General features: G+C 33.4%; 1 protein-coding gene across 1 annotated transcript in view; it reads left to right on the top strand.

Moving 5' to 3' along the window:
* LOC145269264 (uncharacterized) overlaps window positions 1-23,893 on the top strand; it is a 116,438-nt gene that overhangs the window by 12,454 nt on the left and 80,091 nt on the right. Inside the window, exons 2-3 of the mRNA XM_080124890.1 lie at window positions 13,197-13,282; window positions 21,274-21,398. Of these exons, the coding sequence (XP_079981016.1) occupies window positions 13,199-13,282; window positions 21,274-21,398 (209 nt within the window). The 5' untranslated portion in view covers window positions 13,197-13,198. The remainder of the gene's footprint in view (window positions 1-13,196; window positions 13,283-21,273; window positions 21,399-23,893) is intronic.

The raw sequence follows: 23,893 nt of genomic DNA on the forward strand, positions 1-23,893 counted from the left end.
CAACTATAGTCATAGCTAGAAGTCGTTTAATTTTAAATCTTTTTTAACTGTCAGGTTAGTTCAAACGGTAGGGAAAGCAATTGAACTGTTGAATGAGCACTAAACGTTTTGGTTTCGATTCTAGCTGATGGCACCCAAGTCATTTTTTTTTCAGTACTACATATTAGGTACAATATATTATTCCATAGAGATATGAAATTTGCATAATATATTTTAGTGTATTTTAAGGTGCCTTCCCTGCTTGTATATGTATATAAAAGTATTGCAAACAAAAACAAATAACATCTACATAAAATGTGATACGTCCAGCAGTCGTGTGAGATAGCCCAGGAGTAGAGGTTTAGGCTTCTAACTAACCATGGGATCCAGATTTCAAATTTTGCTAGATTCAGCCACTCTGATGAGTTGTAGATGACGAAACATGTGTCAGTGAATAATTATATTTTAAGCCCCCCTCTTTGGGTAGAGCACTGTCGTAAATAATCTCACCCGCTACTTAATTGGCTGAAAAATGCGAAGCTTGTTGTTTTTTTGTTTACAAACAGGCGATTTGAGCACTATAAAAGTGGTGGCGGGTGTCCATTTAAATAGACATTCCGACGAGTTATTTACGGGCGTCGCCTTCATGGTCGAGTGGGAGGACTGCCGACTGTCAACACGACGGTTCTAGGTTCAATTCTTGGCTAGGGAACGATGCTAGTCTAGCGGCACTGATGAGTTGTGATACAACGAAACAGGACTGTATGTCGATGACTACAAATATATATATATATATATATATATATGATGATGATGATGATTGCAACGTCTTGTCAGACGAGTGCCACTCCCTCAGACATTTAAAATCCATGAGCCCAAATGTCTGAGGGAGTATCTATACAAATATGATGTTAAAGAGTCTTAGCTTTGTACGACAGCTAAGTCTCTCTCTCGGTTCAAAATGTTGAGATCCAGCAACAAGCAAGAGCAAGATAGCCAGCAACAAATTAAACTGCAGACCAGCTTAATGCGGGTACTGATCTTCCGCTTTATGGTTTTTTAAATCAGAGATTTACTTCTCCTAGAAAGGTTGCCTTCACCACGGCTTACGGGAGCCCTCTCTACCCCAATACACATATACACACACACACAAATATACACGGTGCTAGTTGGCCGTTGACCCAGAAAAAGAGTTCATTCGCCCTTTGGAAGGTCTTGTTTTTAATCCTTCAGGGAGACTAGCCGCCCTCCTCACCAAACAAGTCTGGTGGGGGAACCAGTTTAGTCGCCGGTGACCCGACCATGAGGCAGGTAGTACTGGGTTACATGGTACCAGTAGCATATGACATGACCTGACATATATATATATACATATATATATATATATATATACATACACACACACACACACACACACACACAAGAAATTTAGGTTTCAGAATGATGCAGAGATGTAATAGAAAACCTCAAACTGCAAAAACTTAAATAAAAGTGAAACTGCATAGCTGATTTCACGATTATATCTTAATCAATGCAGGAGAGAGAGCGAGAGATATATTGTGTATTAAGCGGCATGTTTTCAAGTATTGTTGAATAGCACAGAGTTTTTTTTTGCTTAATAAGCTTTTTTGTAATTGTTCAATTTTTCGAATTATCGTTCTTATTTCTCTGTTGAATCTGTGTAAGAAAGTTCCATAGTCCTCTTTGTCCATCTGTTTTTTCTTTTGGTTGTTTTTTGCAAGTACTTCTGAGTGAGTTTCATCGGTCGTCTTCAGGCAGTTTTTGATTATTGTTTCGTTAAAATCTGGATGCTTTTGTTTCAGTTAAAATTATATTTAAATTTCTTGAACTAGTGAAGCGTCTCGTATGTAATATATATATATATATATATATATATATATATATATATATATATATATATATATATATATATATACAGTAGCGTCCAAAATTAAGGGGCAAAATTTTAAAACCTAATATTTGTTAAAAATAACACCTGTAAAAAGCTGAAATTTTTTGAACTGGTAGTCGTTATCATCAATAATAACATATTAAAATTTGAATCATTTGCAAAGGATAGAAAAAGAACTATAACAATTTCCGGACCTTGATAAGTGGTGACTCCTTTGTAAGAAAAAAAAAAAAATTTGCAAAAGATAGGCTCAGCCGTTTCGGAACCTATGAGGAAGGAACTCACACAGACACACACATGCAAAAAGTGACTTTTATATAATAGAGATAACAAAATGTCTTTTGTTCTAAAGAAAAAATTGTGTTCATAAGTTTCTTATATTTATTTTAATTCAATAAATGTGTAACAAGAACTATTTTCACGTTTTATAAAAAATAAATCTTCATTTTTGTAAAAAAACAAAACAAAAAAGAAATGTTGTATTATTATAAGTTCCATATATTTATTTAAAAAAAAACTTTCTCAACAAAAACAAAACAAAAAAGAAATGTTGTATTATTATAAGTTCCATATATTTATTTAAAAAAAAACTTTCTCAACAAAAACAAAACAAAAAAGAAATGTTGTATTATTATAAGTTCCATATATTTATTTAAAAAAAAACTTTCTCAACAAAAAAAAAGCAAAAAAAGAAATGTTGTATTATTATAAGTTCCATATATTTATTAAAAAAAAAACTTTCTCAACAAAAACAAAACAAAAAAGAAATGTTGTATTATTATAAGTTCCATATATTTATTTAAAAAAAAACTTTCTCAACAAAAAAAAAGCAAAAAAAGAAATGTTGTATTATTATAAGTTCCATATATTTATTTAAAAAAAAACTTTCTCAACAAAAAAAAAGCAAAAAAAGAAATGTTGTATTATTATAAGTTCCATATATTTATTTAAAAAAAAACTTTCTCAACAAAAAAAAAGCAAAAAAAGAAATGTTGTATTATTATAAGTTCCATATATTTATTTAAAAAAAAACTTTCTCAACAAAAAAAAAGCAAAAAAAGAAATGTTGTATTATTATAAGTTCCATATATTTATTTAAAAAAAAACTTTCTCAACAAAAAAAAAGCAAAAAAAGAAATGTTGTATTATTATAAGTTCCATATATTTATTTAAAAAAAAACTTTCTCAACAAAAACAAAACAAAAAAGAAATGTTGTATTATTATAAGTTCCATATATTTATTTAAAAAAAAACTTTCTCAACAAAAACAAAACAAAAAAGAAATGTTGTATTATTATAAGTTCCATATATTTATTTAAAAAAAAACTTTCTCAACAAAAAAAAAGCAAAAAAAGAAATGTTGTATTATTATAAGTTCCATATATTTATTAAAAAAAAAAACTTTCTCAACAAAAACAAAACAAAAAAGAAATGTTGTATTATTATAAGTTCCATATATTTATTTAAAAAAAAACTTTCTCAACAAAAAAAAAGCAAAAAAAGAAATGTTGTATTATTATAAGTTCCATATATTTATTTAAAAACAAACTTTCTCAACAAAAAAAAAGCAAAAAAAGAAATGTTGTATTATTATAAGTTCCATATATTTATTTAAAAAAAAACTTTCTCAACAAAAAAAAAGCAAAAAAAGAAATGTTGTATTATTATAAGTTCCATATATTTATTTAAAAAAAAACTTTCTCAACAAAAAAAAAGCAAAAAAAGAAATGTTGTATTATTATAAGTTCCATATATTTATTTAAAAAAAAACTTTCTCAACAAAAAAAAAGCAAAAAAAGAAATGTTGTATTATTATAAGTTCCATATATTTATTTAAAAAAAAACTTTCTCAACAAAAAAAAAAGCAAAAAAAGAAATGTTGTATTATTATAAGTTCCATATATTTATTTAAAAAAAAACTTTCTCAACAAAAAAAAAGCAAAAAAAGAAATGTTGTATTATTATAAGTTCCATATATTTATTTAAAAAAAAAAAACTTTCTCAACAAAAAAAAAGCAAAAAAAGAAATGTTGTATTATTATAAGTTCCATATATTTATTTAAAAAAAAACTTTCTCAACAAAAAAAAAGCAAAAAAGAAATGTTGTATTATTATAAGTTCCATATATTTATTTAAAAAAAAACAAACTTTCTCAACAAAAAAAAAGCAAAAAAAGAAATGTTGTATTATTATAAGTTCCATATATTTATTTAAAAAAAAACTTTCTCAACAAAAAAAAGCAAAAAAAGAAATGTTGTATTATTATAAGTTCCATATATTTATTTAAAAAAAAACTTTCTCAACAAAAAAAAAGCAAAAAAAGAAATGTTGTATTATTATAAGTTCCATATATTTATTTAAAAAAAACAAACTTTCTCAACAAAAAAAAAGCAAAAAAAGAAATGTTGTATTATTATAAGTTCCATATATTTATTTAAAAAAAAACTTTCTCAACAAAAAAAAAGCAAAAAAAGAAATGTTGTATTATTATAAGTTCCATATATTTATTTAAAAAAAAACTTTCTCAACAAAAAAAAAGCAAAAGAAATGTTGTATTATTATAAGTTCCATATATTTATTTAAAAAAAACAAACTTTCTCAACAAAAAAAAGCAAAAAAAGAAATGTTGTATTATTATAAGTTCCATATATTTATTTAAAAAAAAACAAACTTTCTCAACAAAAAAAAAGCAAAAAAAGAAATGTTGTATTATTATAAGTTCCATATATTTATTTAAAAAAAAACTTTCTCAACAAAAAAAAAGCAAAAAAAGAAATGTTGTATTATTATAAGTTCCATATATTTATTTAAAAAAAAACTTTCTCAACAAAAAAAAAGCAAAAAAAGAAATGTTGTATTATTATAAGTTCCATATATTTATTTAAAAAAAACAAACTTTCTCAACAAAAATCAAAAACATGGATGCAAAAATTTAAGAATTCTGGTTTTGTTACAAAAAAAAAAAAAAGAAAAAATCTTTTTTGATTTAGTCTTGAAATTGCATTTGTCTGCCTCAGCTATGCACTCTTCAAATGTCCAAACTAAAACCAAAAAAGTTGTACCTTCACACAAAGGCCATATCTTCTACGTATTTAATTCTGATTCATGTTGTCAATGAATGTAAGGTCGAGGTACTCTATTTATATATGTTAATTGGTTCACTGAACCTCAGCTGCCTGCCAGTCTTTGGCTTAGGTTAATCCTCCAGATTAAGCTTAATCTCTTTACACTTTAGATTAACAGACAAAACGTAATTTACCTGTAATTATTGCCTGAAAGGATTCATGGTTTCTTTTATTTTTTTAATTTATTTTTTATGCCAATACATAATATTTGGTACATCGTCACTTATTAAATCGGCCAGGGTCGCAATTTGTGGCTTTATAAATATACTAGCATTTCCGCCCGGCTTTGCTCAGGCCCTATATACTGTTCATAACTTTATATGCATATGTATATATTAAAAAGTGTTGATATGTTAGGTAATTCCTTTCTATATTAATAGGCTTCTTTAACTAACATAGAGAAAAGTTTGTAGAAACCGCAGAGGTCAATTTTTTTTTTAAATTTGACCCCAATTTTGACCCCTTGACATTTACTGTTTTGGGCTCAAATCAAATTATAAAGTTAGATCCATGTCCAAGGAACCTATATATAAAATTTCAAATTTTTTTTTTCCTACAAGAAGTAGACTGTTTAGAAAAAACATAATACTCGCATGCACATGTCTCAGTTTCTTTCTGTTTTCTTAATTTTTTTAAAAGAAATTGTATGTTACGTTTAATACCTACAGTATTATGCAAATTTTACGACCCAAAATTGGCGGAGGAGTTCGGTAGAGTTCTGAAAGGTCAAATAGTTGAACTTTGACCCCTTGATAGCCAAATTTCTGTCCGAAACCCGATTAAAAAGATTTTCCCAAATCTCAATACCCCTTATGTCAAATTTCGGGACTGTAGACTGAAAATTGACAGAGTTATTTGGTAGGGAAATGTACAAACAGACACACACACACACACAGACATTTTCACTTTTATAAATATACTAGCATGGGTGCCCTGCGTTGTCCGGGTGTTTGGAGGTGTGTGTTGAACAAAAAAAAAAAAAAAAGTAGTAGTAGGAAGGAAGACTCTAACCCGCGAAGGAGGAAAAGAATGGAGAAAAAACTTTGGCGTCCTTGCTGTTACGATCACCGCCAAATCGGAAGTGACGTAGGTGTAAATTAAGGCTAGACAATCGAAAAGAGGGGATGACTTTCGAAAATATCGGTGAAAAAAGCGACCCCTCCCTGTAGAAAAGTGCCCAAAATTGGCTGAAAACATTAATTTCTTCACCTTTAACAGGTGAAGAAATTAATGTTTTTAGCCAATTTTTCGATATTTGTTGTCTGAAGGGTCGAGCTTGAAAACGATATTGAACACGTGAAAATCTGCCACCTCTGTTGAAAGTTTTAGGCAGACATGGAAACATACATTTATATATTGGTAACTCGAATTTTTGACCCAAACCGATTAAAAAGCTTGTCCTATCTCTGAATACCCTTTATGTAAAATTTCAAATGTTTAGACCAGAAATTGTCTGAATAATTTGGTAGAGACCACAGAGGTCAAATTTTTTTAAACTTTGGTCCCTATTATGACCCCTTAAAATTTATTGTTTTGGGCTCAAATAAAGTTATTAAGTTAGATCCATGTCCAAGGAACCTATATATAAAATTTAAAGTGTTTAGACCCAAAATTGTCGAAGGAGTTTGGTAGAGTTTTCAAAAGTCAAATCGTTGAACTTTGACCACTTTAATTGCCAAATTTCTGGCCAAAATCCGGTCACATCGATTTCCCAAATCTCAGTCCCCTGTATATCAAATTTCGAGTCTGTATACTTAAAATTGACAGAGTTATTGCATAGGGAAATGTACACACACACAGACAGACACTTTCACTTTTATAGATATATAGATAGATAGATAGATAGATAGATAGACTAGCAGGCCACCCGGCATTGCGTTGTGGTAAAATACACATAAATATTATATTGTAATCAAACTAAAGATTTATAAAGAAACTGAACAGGTCACTTATTGTAAGTAAAAAAAAAAAAATACTTGAGCTGACATCGAAACCAAAACAGATACACACCGAGTCAAGTATGATAATCATTAGGCCAGCTTGACACAATCTTTTAAAAGTGTTTTCAAACCTTCTTATTTTTTAAAATAATGAATCTGTCGTGTGAACCAGTCATGCATGCGCATTTGTGGAACAGTTAGAAAATAAATAAAACTCTGATGACGCCTACATACCAAGTTTTCAATTTTGATCCCTTAGCAGGCTGTTTTTCTGGATGAAAACCAATTAAAGATTTTCCACATATCTGAATATGCTATATACCAAATTTCAAATCTGTACATCAAAAATTTGTTGAGTATATAGGTTGAGGATCGTCCTAACACACACACACACACACACACATTCTTACTTTTTATAGAATACTAGCAGGCAGCCTGGCGTTGCCCGGTCGTAAAATACACATAAATATTATATTTTAATTAGTGCATGATTCTTCTTTATTTTAAACAGAAATATCGTAGGTATTAAACGTGACATACAATTTCTTTTAGAAAAAAAAAAACGGAAGGAAACTGAGACGTGTATGCAAGTACATTACTTTCTAAACAGTTTATTTATTGTAAGTAAAAAAAATACTTGAAAACAAAACCAAAACCTAAAGACATTGAGTCAAATACGATAACCTTTACACCAGCTTGACGTGACGCTTAAAAAGTGTTTTCAAACCAACCCCTGTCGCATCTCCGCAATGTTGTGTATCTGTATTTGTATGTTGTGAGCTTGTCTCTGCTTTATATTATTTTCATGGCAAGTGCTTGACTGAGCTTCAATCCATGGTCCCCCCCCCTAGCAAAATTTTCACAAGAAACACTTGTCTAGCTGAAAACACTATCAATAATTCCCCCCATTCTTTATCTGTGCCTAAACCTAAACGTAGATTCCATGAACAAAGCTTCTTTCTTAGAACTGCACGCCTGTGGAACTGTTTTCCGTTCTCCTGCTTTCCAGCTGACTACAATCTGATTGTCTTCAAGTCCAACGTAAACAAGTTCTTGATAAGCTGTTCCACTTAAGTTAACAAATTTACCGAATTTCTATTACTAACAAACTATATTGTTCAATTGACTACTGTACACTCTTAACCCTTATCCTCGAGTGGTCTCTGGGTCTTGATAAGTGGTGATGTCTATGTAAAAAAAAAACAAGTACTTTAACAGCATTTGTTACCTACTCAATGTAAATACTCTCAACAAGCAGCAAAGTCCCTCCCCTTGACTGTAGAAATCTTCAGATTGCTGGAAAGCTTTCTATTCTAATAGCTTCTTTCTTCAAACCGCTTGCTTTTCGAGAATTTCTTCCTGTTTACCCCCAGCTGTATGATAAAAATTTAAATGTAATGTGAACAAACATCTTACTGCACAGTACCCAAGTAACCCCCCCCCCAACACTCCACCAAGTAATTAAATCCCGCTCTTTTACTAGAGACCCCTTGATGCTGGAAGATTATCTGCTCTGATGGCTTCTTTCCTTGGACCACTTGTCTTTGGAATTCCCTTCTTCATTTTTTTTTTTTTAAACATAGGAGTCACCACTTATCAAGGCCCAGAGACCACTAGAGGATACGGGTTTAAAAGTGTACTGTAGTCAATGGGACAATATCATGGAAATCGTAAATTTTGTAATTTGGATTACTTAAGGAGAACGGCTCATCAAGAACTTGTTTACGTTGGACTTGAAAACGACCATATTGTAGTCGTTTGGAAAGCAGGCAAACGGAAGAGAGTTCCACAGGTGTGCAGTTCTTAGAAAGAAGCTTTGTTCATGGAATCTACGTTTAGGTTTAGGCACAGATAAAGAGTGGGAGAAATTATTGATAGTGCTTTCAGCTAGATGGGTGTTTCTCCTGAATGTTTGGCGAAGAGGGACCATAGATTGGAGCTCAGACGAGTATGCCATGAAAATAATGATAAAGCAGAGACAGGCTCGTAACATCTCTTCTGTGAGAAAGCGGTTGCAGGGAAGAGAAAAGGGCATCCCTCATTAGGCTACAAAGTCTATTTTGAACTTTGTCAAGGCAGGATAAGTCCTTTCTAGCAGCTCCTGCCTAGATGTGGCAACAATACTCCATCCTTGGACGTACCTGGCTCCTATATAGATAGAGAATTGCATCAGCAGGGAGATATTTACTGAATTGATAGAAGGATCCCACCATTTTTTTCAGCGACCTTGGCAACGGATTTCTGGTACCGTGTTTCCCTGACAACATGGACAACTCTATCTTTCCTCATAATATTGTAGTCGGTTGGAAAGCAGGCACACAGAATAGAATTCCACAGGTGTGCAGTTTTTAGAAAGAAACTTTGTTCATGGAATCTACGTTCAGGTTTAGGCAGAGATAAAGAGTGAGGGAAATTATTGATAGTGCTTTCAGCTAGATGGGTGTTTCTCCTGAATGTTTGGCGAAGAGGGACCATAGATTGGAGCTCAGACGAGTATGTGCCAACATGGACAACTCTATTTTCCCTCATAAATATGATCCCTACCTCAACAGCCCTTAGGCTTTAGCAACAATATGCTTTTCTTGGACTAAATGACAGTTAAAATTTTTTTTTTTAAATTACACATTTTAAAACAAAAATTAATCTCAAATTTCCCTATTGACAAATATCAGGGTTTGGCATATGTTGACCTAAAAATATTTCACACGCAAAATCCGTCATAGCTGTAATTCTATCTCTGTATTATGAGATAACTTATATATTTTTTACTTTTCTTATCATTTTGGTTTTAATAGGTTGGGATGGGGCACCCTACCGGATACCAGACATTCATTCAAATGCATTTTTTTTTTTTTACAGAGTCGGTGGGAGTCAACGTACACTGAACACACAAGTTAACATAAAACGAGCACCCACTTTTTTTTGTTTGGAGTTGGTGCACGTCAAATCAATTATTAATGCCTTGTAGCTCCCCCCTCTCCCCCCCCCCCCAAATAAGGTGGGTGTGCAGTTTACGTGAAATTGTGTTCATTTTTATTATATTTTTTTATAACATATTTTTTAATTTTCTTATCATTTTGGTTTTAATTGTTTGGGACGGGGCATCCAGCCGGATACCAGACATTCATTCACACGCTATCTAATACATTCCATTCGTGAGATCTTTTTTTTAAGATTCTCTCTTGCACTTGGTTCACCGGGTATATTTATCAGATGGTCATTAAAATTCTTTTTCATGAGTTCAGTTACTGGAATGATGGAGATCTTCCTAAGATTCCAATTTCTTTTCATGTCATACATGAAACCTTGGTACTTTTTTTATCTTTTCCACCCCAGCTTTCTTTAACCCAGCATCATTGGGTACACTGACTTCTACCAAGTTTGTTTCTTTCTCCCTGTCCCATATCACTATGTCAAGTTTAATAGCTCCGTTTTCTAGATACGTATCTGTAGGAATAGTGGATGGAGTACGACTTATGTCCAACTGCACAACAAACATATCTTGAAGTGAGGAGGGTATTTCGCTCTTGGCAATTATCAAAGTTTTCCATTCAGTTATTAAAGCATTATGGCCGTTCTGCTTTGCACACGTTTCATAGATAAACTGATCTTAAACCGCCATTTTCTGTCAAACCCAATATCCGCGATGCCATACCTGTTGGCTGACTTCTCTTTGTTTTTCTCTACTTTGACCTTATTTGACCTCATACCTAAGCTTCAGGTCATATCTTCTCATCTTTCGTGGGAATTGGTTTATTTTCTAAACTTTGTGTCACTTCCATTTGCACTCAGTTCATCACGATTAACATTAACTGATGTATTTCATACACACACTAAGGACAGCCATTATGTTACAAGAAAAAAAAGAATTGAAATAAAAGTAGAAAGAGTTCCAGGCAACACCGGTTAAGTAGAGCTAGTTTAAATTCAAGGCTGATGTTCTGTAGTAGTGTAACATTGAGCACTAAGTAAATTCTCTTTGCTCCTATTTGGCTGCAAAATGAAAATCTAGACACAATGCCGATTTTTAATGTGTGTAAGGGAGAGGAAAAGTCGAGCTTCCCAAAAAGGATCACTCTGGATTGAGAAAAAAAAAATTAAAATTGCCTTAGTTGAGAAGGATTTCTTTTCCCCCTCTGAACTACAAGAAGGCTGTCTTCAGTATTGAGAGACAATGGACACCCTTTGTAAGAGTGACTGCACATATGATTGTCAAGCAAGATTTACACAATCCCTAATCACCGAGTCGGTACTGCTTGATTCCAGTCACGAGAGGAAATACGAGGACAACTAAAGACACTGCTGAGATAAGCAGAGAGCGGATAGAGCACCTAGTATTTTCAAATGGTCACCCATTCTAGTACTGAGCATGCTCAGTGTTGCTTAACTGCTGTCAACATGATTATGCTATATATCTTGAACTAAGAACAATAGAACATTAGACTAAAAATGTAGGCCGAGCAGAAGAGAGGGTTCCAAGATGGCGTCCATGGGTTTTTATTAGCGTTTACCCCGTGTAATTATCAAAGAATCGCGTTTGCTCTCGCGCGATTATGCAAATACATAATTCCCGGCCGCTATAAAGCCAGGACACTGGACAGGAGTTGGGGGCGTCCTGCAGATTGTGTTTAGGTGGTTCTGGTGATTGGCTTGTTCTTTGTGACGAACCACGTGTCTGCGAGAAGCGAGTTTTTGGTCTTTCTGCTTTTTTTTGTATTCTTCTTCTTCTTTCTCTACGGTTATTATAGACAAGAATTCCCTCTCTTCTTGAGATGGACGATACTATTTCCTGATTTTTTTTTCTTTGCCTACTACATTTTGTTTCAAAAAAAAAAAAAAATTTCTAAAAAAGATAGACAAATGTTACAAATTAGACACAAGTACCGTTCATTCGATTCTTTTGATTTCTCTCACTTTCTCTTCAACATCTTTTTTTATGCACACAAGCTTGCAATTTGTACCCACTTTTTATTGAACATAATCCTTTTCTATCACATCTAATTTTAACCTTAAGCTGATGCTTGAAGAACTGATTATAATAAAGCTGTATTCCTGTTTGTTTGTTTGTCCACAATTTTGGGGGATGCCTTTTTCTCTTCCCCGCAACTGCTTTCTCACAGAAGAAACATTGTGAGCCTGTCTCTGTTTTATCGTTATTTTCATGGCAAGTGCTTGTCTGAGCTCCAATCTATGGTCCCCACTTGCCAAACATTCACGAAAAACGCTCGTTTGACTGTACACACTATCAATAATTTCCCCCATTCTTTATCTGTGCCTAAATCTAAATATAGATTCCATGAACAAAGCTTCTTTCTAAGAACTGCACACCTGTGGAACTCTCTTCCGGTTACCTGCTTCCAGCTAACTAAAATATGGCCATCTTCAAGTCCAATGTAAACAAGTTCTTGATGGGCCATTCCACTTAAGTTAACAAAATTACTGAATTTCCATTACTAATGATTACTATATTGTCCAATTGATTATTGTACACTCTTTAACCCTTATCCTCAAGTGGTCTCCAGGCCTTGATAAGTGGTGATGCCTGTGTAAACAAAAAAAAATCTAGAAATATTATTTAAAGTTGATTTATTTTATTTATTTTTGATTTAGTTTATTTTTAATTTATTTTTAATCATTAATAGCTGACAACAGTTGTGTCTAAAACCAGAAATAAGCTTATTTATTTTATTTTTGATTTAATTTGTAGTTAATTTAATTGATTTTCAATTATTAATAGCTGAAAATAGTTTAAAACCTGAAGTAAACTTATTGATTTAAGTGATGAGAGTTGTTTCCCCTTTAAGCTATGTGAGCTACTTTGCATTTAATTTTCATAGACCAAGATGGATGTGTTTTATGCTTCCCTAACTCCAGCATGTGGGCAATTTTCGTAACAAGTTAGGATATTTGGTATATCTTTAATAGTATTTAACTAATCCCTCTGCTCAATGATATGCTTCAACTGGGTAACGCCGGGTACATAAACAGCTAGTAAAATACAAGATATTGACCCTAGTTCAAAGGGCAGAGAATTATTCGTATGAGAATGAGATTTGTTTTGTTTTCATATTTTTTATCTTTAATTAAATGTTTGCAAATTCACTTAATTTCTAGTTGGAACTAGAAATAAGTGAATTTGCAAAAAAGACTGAAAATACCAAGTAAAGTATGAAATTATAAACCAAGGGGGATAATCCTTCTATTTGTATATTAATTTTTTTTTTTTCTTTCTTTTTCCAGAAATGGTTGGTGGACCGCCTTATTTTTTACTCTTGATGTTTCTGATTGGTCTATCGTGCAATAGTTTATCACTTGCTCAACCAATGGTAAGGTTATTTTTGTTTTTGTGTTTTTTTATTTGTTCTCTTAAAAGTTAGCTTTTCTCCTTTCCTTTCTTTTATTATTTAAAAAACTTTTTTTTCATTATTTAATAGATACTTTAAACTTTTCTCCTCGAAGATAAACGACACTGAAAATGCTTCTCCGTTATAATCAAATAGGAAAATAATCAAATCTATCAATATTATTTTTGTTAATTAGCACCGAAAACATTCTCAAATCTTAGCCTTTCTTTATATTTATGTATCTATTTGTATATACAAAAATAATATTTATACAATATAAAAACTAAGATAATACATAAATTATAGAAACTGTGACTTATTATATTGATATATTATAATACTTTATTTTTACAAAAAAATCATTGAAAATTGGAAATAAAACGTCAATCGAGGAAACCGTCTCTCACGTTCCTTACCTATGTGAAGATTTTTGAACACCAATATTTTTATTATAACTTTTGTTTTAATGAACGTAAATTGAAAATTTTTATTTCAAAATATAGCTGAGAAAGTGACTTATGAACTGCAAAACATGTTTGAAATTTGCTCGCAAAATGAGTGAGCGGTGAAGCTTTTAAGCAGTTCTAAAATAGTAAAACTAGCATTAAATGATATATTCAAACACTACCGTGTGTGAATTACATAAAAATATAAATACATAAGTGAAAATGAAATTCAAAACATGACTGTAAAAAGATCAGACAAGGGCAGTATTTTTATTTTTTAAATAAATACTTATTTAAACTTTCTAATAATAAAATAAATACGTATCTAAAATTTCTCAATGATATGTTTTGACTGGGCAACACCGGGTATATAAACGGCTAGTAAAATACAAGATATCCAAAAGCCATCATCAGGAAGGTTAAGACAATGCTTCTTTTTTTACTTGCAATGATTACTGTTTTTTTTTGTTTTTAAATAAAAAATTATTCTTTTTTTTTTATTGTATCTTTTTTTTTTTTCATTGATCTTGTTTTTGTTTGGATATTTTTCATCATGAGAGAAGGTGGGCTCTCTCTACCATGCTAGAAAGCTGCATATGCCTGAAAGTATCCTGTATCTCTATAAGTTCACCATTCGCCCATGTATGGAGTACTGTTGTCATATTTGGGCTGGTCAGGGTTCAAAAGAGAGTTGCCAACCTCATAGGTCCTGAACTGTCATGTAAGCTTCAGCCTCTATCCCATCGAAGAAATGTTGCTTCTCTCTGCCTGTTTTATAATTATTTTAATGGTGAATGCCCTGTCGAACTACAAGCACTTGTACCCCATCGACGTAAATACCCCTGACAAACCCAACAAGCAGCTAAATCCCACCCCTTCACAGTAGAGATTCCTAGATGTAAGAAAGCCTTCTACTCCAATAGTTTCTTCCCCAGAACTGCTAGACTTTGGAACTCCCTTCCGGGAGTCCACTTTTCCAACTGTACTGACATGCAGAAGTTCAAGTGTAATGTGAACAGACATCTTGCTGCTTATCTCCTTTCATAATATCCCTACAACTTATGTCCCCGATAGTAACCCTCTACATCAAATTGTGCCTTGTTTGGGGTGAAAATGGAATTAAAAAAAAAAAAGTTTACTTTGCGAATACAGAATTGAAAAAAAAAAAAAATGAACAAATACATTTGATGCTGTAACACTTAATTCAAACAACAATAATAATAATAATAAAAATAATAATAAAAATGATAATAAAAACAATAAAAATGATAATAAAAATGATAATAATAAAAATGATAATAATAAAAATAATTAAAAAAATAATAATAAAAATAATAATAAAATAATAATAATAATAATATAAATAATAATAATAATAAAAATAATAATAATAATAAAAATCATAATAATAATAAAAATAATAATAATAATAATGCAAACTATTCTTTCCAGTGAATTCAAACATCATCTACAAAATATAAATATCAATGTTTTTTGTTTTTTTTCTCTTATTTGTATTTCTGGTCAAAGTGCCGATGAGTGGAACGATAAATTTGTCGCCCTAAAGAAAACAACACTACAGCTTTATTTTAAAACTTTTATTGAAAAAAATTCAGAGGATGACGGCAATCAGGATGGCTTTGGCATTGTTCTCGTCATGTGATCAAACGAAGTAATCCAGCAAGTTCAGGTCGAGGGAGGAGGGGGATCAGTAAGAGAAGGGTACAAAGTCCTAGCACTCCTTCTGAAGCCAAGCCTGGGTCTTTTTGGAGTCCTGAGTCCTGCTGCCACACCTAGGGTCTGCCAGTGGCCACCTGATTGCACCAGGGAATCACCACACTCTTCAGCACATCCAGGTATACTTTGATGTTGACTTTCAAAACGACTTCGAACATGTGATGTGAGGTGGCATGATGTGGCCCTCACTTGAAACCACACCAAAGATCATAACCATGGCCGGAAACTTTGTTTTCATCACCCTGGGCACATCCCTTTTATTTGTGGCAATTAAGTGATGCTTTTTGAGGGTGCTGGCAATGGTCCTGTTGTCTTAACTCAGATCGGTAGAGATTCAATGCAAAATTAAAAGTGGTCCCAAGATCTGATCAGGGAACTTCTTTATGCATATGATGCAGACTTTCTTTCTTCCGCTGAGTATGACATGCAGGTGATTATGGTTACGCCTCTCCCTGGAGAGGAGTACATTGAGCCAAACATCCTGGTTAATGTTACTAGGCTTGAACTGGTGGATATCTTTGTTTACCTTGGAAGTATATTATCCGGGGAGGGTTCCTTGGATGCCGAGATATACGTTCGCATTCAAAAGACTTCTGTTGCATTTGGGAAACTGGAGAAGAGGATGTGGAGTGATCGTGGACTCACTATTAAGACGAAGGTGGATGTGTATATGGCATGTGTTGTCACAGTGCTTCTATATAAAGAAATACAAACAATAGCACTTAAAGAGACGATTAGAATCTTAAAAAGCTCTCTCGGTTGGAGTAACTAAACTAATGGGAGAATATTTGGCATCCGGTAGAGTGACCCATCCCCAGGAAAAAGAAAGTAATGAGAAAATTAAAACAATATTCCTCATCCGGATCCAATCAATCCCATTAAGACATTGAACTTGGTGTGTCATCGTCCCTGTAAGTCAGCTGCAGGTCTTCAAAGTCATCTGAGGACATGTGAGACAGTACATGAATCTTGAGACAGCACTCATCTGTGAAGATGCTGCAATCATCATTTGTATAAATATACAACTGATACTCTTAAACTACTGGTTACTGAAATTAATATATCCAAACCAACGAAGGAAGGCTCCTAGGCTGCCATCTTGGATTCTTGAAGCAAAGCTACCAATGTAGTTTCGAATCTGACAAAATTTCACTGCAAATTCAGAAAGAGCATGAATTTTAATCTATTTTAATCTGAAAAATGTTCATTTCAACTTGTGGACATATTTTTATTAGTTTTATGCATGCGCAAATCCATTCACAGCTTGAAGTGGTTTAATTTTAAATCTTTATTATTCATCTGTTGATAGCTCAAACGGTAGGGAACGTGTCTAGAGCACTATATGTTTTAGTTTCGATTCTTAGCAGGTGGCACTCAAATCATTTTTTTTTTTTAAACTTTTGAAATCAGTATCATATATTAGGTACAATATAATATTCAATAGAGAAGTGACTGTAATATTAAAGATGAAATCTGCATAAATAAATATATATTTAGGCATATTTTACATCTGGGCAAGGCCTGACCCCCCCCCCCTGTATTTATAATAAAACGTTAAAGGCGATTTAATAAGAGGTTGAAATAAATATGCATTGTCTATTTAAATCTCTACATATATAAATAGCTATTCTTTTACCTAGGTACTTCAACACTATTAGGACGAAATTTTGTAGTCAATAAATGGAGTTTTCAGAAAAAAAAATGGTTTCAACTAATTTTTTTGTCAATTCTAATAAATTACAATGTTAGCTTCCAAATTATATAAGTCGAATTTACCTGAATATTACTGAATTATTAAAAAAAAAAACTTTAATCGTGCTAACAGGTGAAAAATTGCGGCCGTCCTGTTTTTATAAAATAAAACAAAACCGTAAACAAGGGAAGTAACAAATAACAAAATAAACATAACATATTTACAGTGAACCTGCCAAAAGTCCATGGCCATGCAGGAAATAAAAAATACAAATTTTATTTGAGCAAAAAAAAAAAAATAAATATCGCACTGATTTAATTTCTTCAAGTCCATTTTAGAAAATTCAGAAAACTCTTCCTGAGTTTTCCAAGAATTATCAGAAGGAAATTACCTCCTGTTGGGAACACAACCTTATTACTAGGAATACTGAACTATTCCATGACGTCACTTTCAGGGACGAGAAGTGGTTTACGAGAGTGTCGGAGACAGACAAGCGAAGCGGATGGTCGTTCACAACTAGTCCTGCCATGAGCAAAGATATTGTTCAAGTCCCACTTTTAAGTATTTTTGTCAATACATATTTACTGTGTCGTTTCTCGTCATTTATTCAATCACTAACGCCATGAGATTCACAAATTATATGTGATTAAAAGTTATTAATAAAAGCCAATGTTTAATTGGGGTTTCTATTACTGTACACATAGATTCGAAAAAGTTGTCAAAAAACAAATATATAACAAATAAATGTTATCAAAGGCAAGATAAGTTACTTTTCTACCTAACTGGATATGTTTTCAGTGTTTTTATTTAATGTAACATGTTTATTCAGCTCGAAAAACATAGTGTTTACTGATGTATTGGAAAATTCGAAATGGCGCCCGACTCTCTCTTTAACACGGCAGGTTTGAGAAAAGGTGTTATAAATAAAAAACTAGACAAAATACTTTTAGAAACTCGCTCAATATATATTACTGTGGCATAGGTTGACATATATTCGGTGGTTTTTTAATAGTATTTTGTCTAGTTTATTATTTATAACACCTTTTCCCGAACTTACCATGTTAAAGGGAGAGTCGGCCACTATTTTGAATTTTCCAATACATCGGTAAACAATGTGTGTTCAGAACTAGTCCTGCCATGAGCAAAGTATTTTTGTTAACACATATTTATTTAATTGCTACCGTGTCGTTTCTTGTCATTTATTCAACCACTAACGCTATGAGGTTCACAAATTATACGTGATTAAAAGTTATTAATAAAAGCCTATGTTTACTTGTTTTCATTATAAAAACAAAGTTCAGTGAAAAATGTTAAGAGCAACAAGTTTATACATTTGTTTTTGATGAGCAGACGATAATGAAAAAAATGGTAATAAATTATGTTGTGTGTGTGTGTGTGTGTGTGTGTGTGTGTGTGTGTGTGTGTGTGTGTGTGTGTGTGTGCAGGAGTTGAGATAGCAATCCAGAAACTCAACAGAGGGGCGAGGGAAGGTGGGGGTGAGGCAATGTAAATCTTAGCTATGTCGTGAATTTTAGCTCAATTATTTATTGAAGAAAGATCTGTCTTTTTATGCATTCAGAGTTGATCATAATAGCAATTTTTATATTGTAACATGATCAACATCCGCATTATCCCTTTCAGAAAGTGAGTTTGGACATCTCCGGACCCTACCCCTTGACAGAGTGTGGTAATCAATATATTGTGAGCATAGTGGACTGGCTTACTAACTGGCCAAAGGCTTATGCAGTGCCAGATAAGACTGCTAAGTCAGTGGCCGGTGTAATTCTAGGTGAGATTTATCCGAGGTATGGGTCCCCAGAGCAATTAGTTACTGACAATGGCGCAGAGAATGTGAATAGGATTATGAAGGAGGTACTCGACAAGCTTGGTGTCCAGCATGTGTTGACCTCCCGTTATCACCCCCAGAGTAACTCCAAGGTTGAGCGATTCCACAAGACACTGGTGGATATCCTGGTCACGGCACCAATCTGTAACACCCCCCCCTCTCTTATGAAGTTCGCTAGGACCTCTGTTGTCTTTGAAAGTGTTACAGATCTGCTTGACAAGAAGGTTCTTGCGGAATTTTTAATTTTGATTTCAAATAATGTATTTTCAAATACATTCAATTCAAGCTCATGTTTCGGCCAACTATTCCTCTGGCCTTTTTCAGGTGGCTAACCGCGACACGATAGGAATGCTGAGTCTTAATTGTATCTTCAGTAATTACTGCCTTAAAACGTCGTGAAACAATTATGAAGATGAGGATAACAGTCTGCAAAAAAATAAAATATACAAATTACTCATCTCTAAGAAGTCCAATAAAAATTTTAAAAAATAATACCATTCAGTATGGCCTGACAATGGAAGACATGATTAGAACGAAAACTTGGATTGATAAGACCAAAAACATCTAACCTTGATCGCCCTTCACGGCCTCTGGCGCAGTGGATAAAGGTGTTGAATCTCTAAGAAGTCCAATAAAAATAATATATAACACCATTTTGTTAATACATATTTATTTAATTATTCCTGCGTCATTCTCGTCATTTATTCAACCACAATTACCTCCCTTGTGGACTCTCCCGTGTCTTACAAAAATAAACACAATTGTGTTTTTCAAATTCTTTTTTATTTAATAAAAAATTTTCTACCTTATCGATTTTTGTAATTTATGGATATTAAAAATAAATATAAAAAATATTAAAAATACAAGGAATACGTAAGATACCATTGTTTGAATATGAAATTCAGTATTACGATTTCCGAAATTTCGTCCTAATAGTGTAAAAGTGGCTGTACCTGTAGCACTAAAGGAGATAATTCAGTATATATTCAAGCAAACACTATTATCGATTGTATTACTATGGTTTATAAATAAGACACTTTTTATCTTTCAATTATAAGAGTTGTATGTAAACAAAAATGCCATCAATTTTTTATGACATGTATGTATATCAGTGGCATGCACCCTACGCAGGTTGAACTGCCTTATGAAGGAGGAAGTGCCAAGGGATTATTAAATTCACAAACAGTCCTCAGTCACATGCATATCCCGGTCAGGTGAGAAGACGATGTTTGTTTTTGCAGTTAATGCAGGAAGATGTTGACATCCTTCTAATTCTTCTACATATAGCGCCTGGTATTCCCAAATGGTCACCCATCTGATACTGACCCGGCTCAACGTTGCTTAACTTTGTCGACATGATTATGCTGTATATAATTGACATATGTTTTATAACCGTAAAAATAACCTATTTTTTTTTTCTCTGAAGAAATTCATTTAAATTGTCTAAATTTTAAGAGAAGGTTCAGTTTGTAAATTCATTTTAAATTGATGCCCCTATGCTATTGTCCTATATATATATCTATATATATATATATATATATATACATTGTTTTTAAATATAATTATCCACTGACACGTGTTTCATCATCTATGACTCATCAGAGTGGCTGAATCTAGCGAGATTCGAAATCGGGACTCCATGGTAAGAAGCCTCAGTTATATCACGATTTACATAGATGTTATTTGTTTTTGCAATACATTTGCGATATATATATATATAGCTAATGTAAATGTCTCCTCTCATCACCCTCTTCTCTATTGTTTCAGAGTGTGGAGTGAACAGCATTCTTTAGTGGAACTTGGAGGACGCACTCAGACTACATCAGGATCGTCAGTCTCTACGCCCATTCCTCAACTAGGTAAAGGTGTGTTACTCATCTATGCTGTTCACTCTACACTCTGCGTTTGAATTGAAATGGTCTAAACTGAACCCAATGGTCAATAGAACGATAAAGCGGTTATAGTTCATCTTGGCACATTCTGGGCAGCTACGAGTTCTCCAGTCTCTTGCCAAACCTTTTCTTAGGCGACAGGAAGTATTATCTAGTTCGATCCAAGGAGACCATTCAAGTATTATCTTCGCCTATAGGAGAGAGAATATTGACGGGTTTATCTCAGCTCTTTTTATATTCCATCAGAGTGCCACCCACCTTCGACATCAATTATCTTTCCACTTCTGGCCCATTCCTCGTGAACTAGGGAAAGGTGTGCTACTCATCTAATATATATATTTCTCTTTTTCTCATTTCAGTTTTGGATCAGTGAAGTTTACAACAATTTCTACAGCTTTAACGATACGTTTGTAGAGATTTACGATAATGGACTTGGGAATGTCACTTTGTCAAATATCAGCCTCGAACTAGAGCGGCAGAATAAGTAAGTAGTATTACCAATTGCTAATGGAGATTTTGTATCTGTCTGAAGCCGAAACCATACTCTTACTTCTATCATACTATTGTACTATCTTTTAACGTTTTTTTTTTTTTCATACCATCCTCCTAGGCATTATCTTCCCCTGGAGGTGGGATGTGGGGATGTAGAATGGTATCTGTTCTGTTATGAGACCATCTTCCCAGAAATTAATAGAAACTGGGAGGTGGTAGCATACATTAATAAGAAATTATGAGCTAGTTTGTCATGCAAGTCTAAAATAAAACATTTTATTTGGTCTGTCATGCTTAAGTTTGAAATAGCATTTTATTTGCTCTGTCATGCTTAAATTTGGAATAGTATTTTATTTGGTCTGTCATGTGTAAATTAGGAATAGCATTTTATTTGGTCTATCATGCTTACGTTTGAAATAGCATTTTATTTGATCTGTCATGCTTATGTTTGAAATAGCATTTCATTTGGTCTGTCATGCTTATGTTTGAAGTAGCATTTTATTTGGTCTATTACTTAATCATGTCAGATAAAAGAAAATGCTTCATTTCAAGCTTAAGTTTGAAATGTTAATCATCCTTCTCTGGTGGTTGACAGTGTAGTATGTGTTCGTTTGTCATTATACTCTCCTCCTAGGCATTACCACCATCTTTTTTAAAGAAAAGAAGCAAATGTAGTATCTGTCCTGTAATCAAAATATCCTCCCAGATATTATCTTTGTTTTTCTTTTTTTTTTCTTTTTGAAGGGGAGTAGGGTTAGGATTCGTTTTGTTGTCATGATACTATTATCCCAGGCATTATCTCCTTTTCATTAGAGAGATAGCATACAGCGACAGGAAATTGTCACAATTGGTTGTTCATTAGCAAACTAAACACAAATGTTTTATTGTTTTGTTAGTAACAAGAGTATGGATTATCAGCATTTTCTAAAATTTCAGAAATTTTAGAAAATACTGATCATAAAATTGTTGCCCTAGAAAAGACAACATGATTCCATTTCCGTTTAATTGTTTGCTCAGCAACCGACAAGGCTAATATGCTTGCCAGCCGGTTTGCCTCAAACTCCACACTGGACCCTTACAACCACCCCCTGCTTGACTTTCCTTTGCGGACAGACGTCATGCTAGACGATCTAAAAATCACCCCTGCTCAGGTGCATGCTATCATAAAAAACCTTGACACTTCAAAAGCATGTGGACTTGATCTCATCCCAGCTGTGCTATTAAAAAAGTGCTCAGTCGAAGTAGCTTCAGTTCTCTCCAAACTCTACAACAAATGCCTTAATGAATCATGCTTTCCGGGCTGTTGGAAAACTGCTTCTGTGATACCAGTTTTCAAGAATTCTGGCGAAAGAACTGACCCATCAAATTATCGCCTCCTCCCACTTTTCACCAAAATATTTGAGACCATAATTAACCATGCTCTAGTCCGGCACCTTACAGATGCTAAACTTCTGACTGACGAACAATATGGATTTAGACAAGCCCGTTCCACAGCAGACATCCTCACTGTAATCTCTGAACGTATATACCATTCACTGGACAAAGCAAGGGAGGGCAGAGCGGTAGCTCTAGATATATCTAAGGCTTTTGACAGGGTATGGCATGAGGGTCTCCTCAGGAAAATTAAATCATATGGTATCACTGGTACAATACTTAACATAATTAAATCCTTCTTAGATAAGAGAAAAATCTAGGTTGTCCTCGACAGTCGTACATCTAAACAATATGATATAAATGCGGGAGTGCCTCAAGGGTCTATCCTTGGATCTCTAATGTTCCTAATATTTATTAATGACCTCCCCGACAAAATTGCCTCTGAGATGGGTATATATACTGATGACACCACACTCTATAATAGGGATGACAGGAAAACAAATGAACACATATCTAAAAAAATGGCAGAAACACTAGAGGATGACCTCCAATCTGTAGTGGAATGGGGACAAAAATGGATGGTCACATTCAATGCTGCCAAGACTAAACTGGTTTCCTTCAATAACTACAAGAAACCTTCTCTGCCACCAATAGCAATGGTCAGTGACTCCCTATCTGAGAGTACACCTTTCAAACTCCTTGGCCTAAAGTTCACAGGAAACATGAGTTGGAACAATTACATTGAAAACATTGCCAGGGTCGCTGCGAAGAAGGTAGGCTCTCTCTACCATGCTAGAAAACTACTGACACCTGAAAGTATCCTGTACCTCTATAAGGCCACCATTCGCCCATGTATGGAGTATTGCTGTCACATTTGAGCTGGTGCATCTGCTACTAGTCTCTCGCTCCTAGACAAGGTTCAAAAGAGAGTCGCCAATCTGATAGGCCCTGAACTGGCATCTAAGCTTCAGCCTCTGTCCCATCAATGAAATGTTGCATCCCTCTGCCTGTTCTACAAGTATTTTAATGGTGAATGCTCTGACAAACTGCAGACACTTGTGTCCCCACGACATAGACACCCTCGACAAACCCGACAGGCAACTAAATCCCACC

Source organism: Euprymna scolopes, chromosome 45 (genome assembly GCF_053919585.1).
Source record: "Euprymna scolopes isolate OS-2025 chromosome 45, ASM5391958v1, whole genome shotgun sequence".
NCBI lineage: Eukaryota > Metazoa > Mollusca > Cephalopoda > Sepiida > Sepiolidae > Euprymna > Euprymna scolopes.